General features: G+C 40.7%; 1 protein-coding gene across 1 annotated transcript in view; it reads right to left on the bottom strand.

The window, feature by feature from the left end:
• Nucleotides 1–284: 284 nt before the first annotated feature.
• Nucleotides 285–469, bottom strand: part of TXNRD2 (thioredoxin reductase 2) — a gene marked incomplete at its 5' end in the record, with an annotated part of 29925 nt that continues 29740 nt past the window's right edge. Inside the window, one exon of the mRNA XM_010145950.1 lies at nucleotides 285–408. Within this exon, the coding sequence (XP_010144252.1) occupies nucleotides 285–408 (124 nt within the window). The remainder of the gene's footprint in view (nucleotides 409–469) is intronic.

Raw genomic sequence — 469 nt, forward strand, 5'->3', positions numbered from 1 at the left:
TTATTCCCCAGCTCCCAGCAAAAGAAGAGTTATAGGCACTTTGAAAGAGAGATTTGTTATAGCAAGACTCGAGAGATTTGTTGCAGCAAGACTACACTGGTTTTAGAACTGTGATGGTGTGAAGACAATTTCCTTGTCTGGCTGTGAGAAAACACTGTCTACAGGGAGAATGAGAAAGATTCCTGGAACCTGAACCATTAAAGCTCTTTCAGCTATAAGTGCCCCTTTTCTTTACAAATACATTTTGTGCTTTTTTTCCGTCTTTCCAGGGATGGTATTTAACTTCAGCAGCCTGTGACTGTTGCATCCAAGCCAGAACGCTTTGTAATGTGCAACTTGGTAATCTCTTCAGCACAGGTAGGGTGGATGCCAATTGTCTTCATTAGCTGAGGATACGTAGCACCACATCTACCAAAAAAAAAAAAAAAAAAAGGCCCCACGAAAAAAAACACCTAAGACACCAAAAATG

Source organism: Buceros rhinoceros, unplaced genomic scaffold, assembly GCF_000710305.1.
Source record: "Buceros rhinoceros silvestris isolate BGI_N320 unplaced genomic scaffold, ASM71030v1 scaffold34810, whole genome shotgun sequence".
NCBI classification, from domain to species: Eukaryota; Metazoa; Chordata; class Aves; order Bucerotiformes; family Bucerotidae; genus Buceros; species Buceros rhinoceros.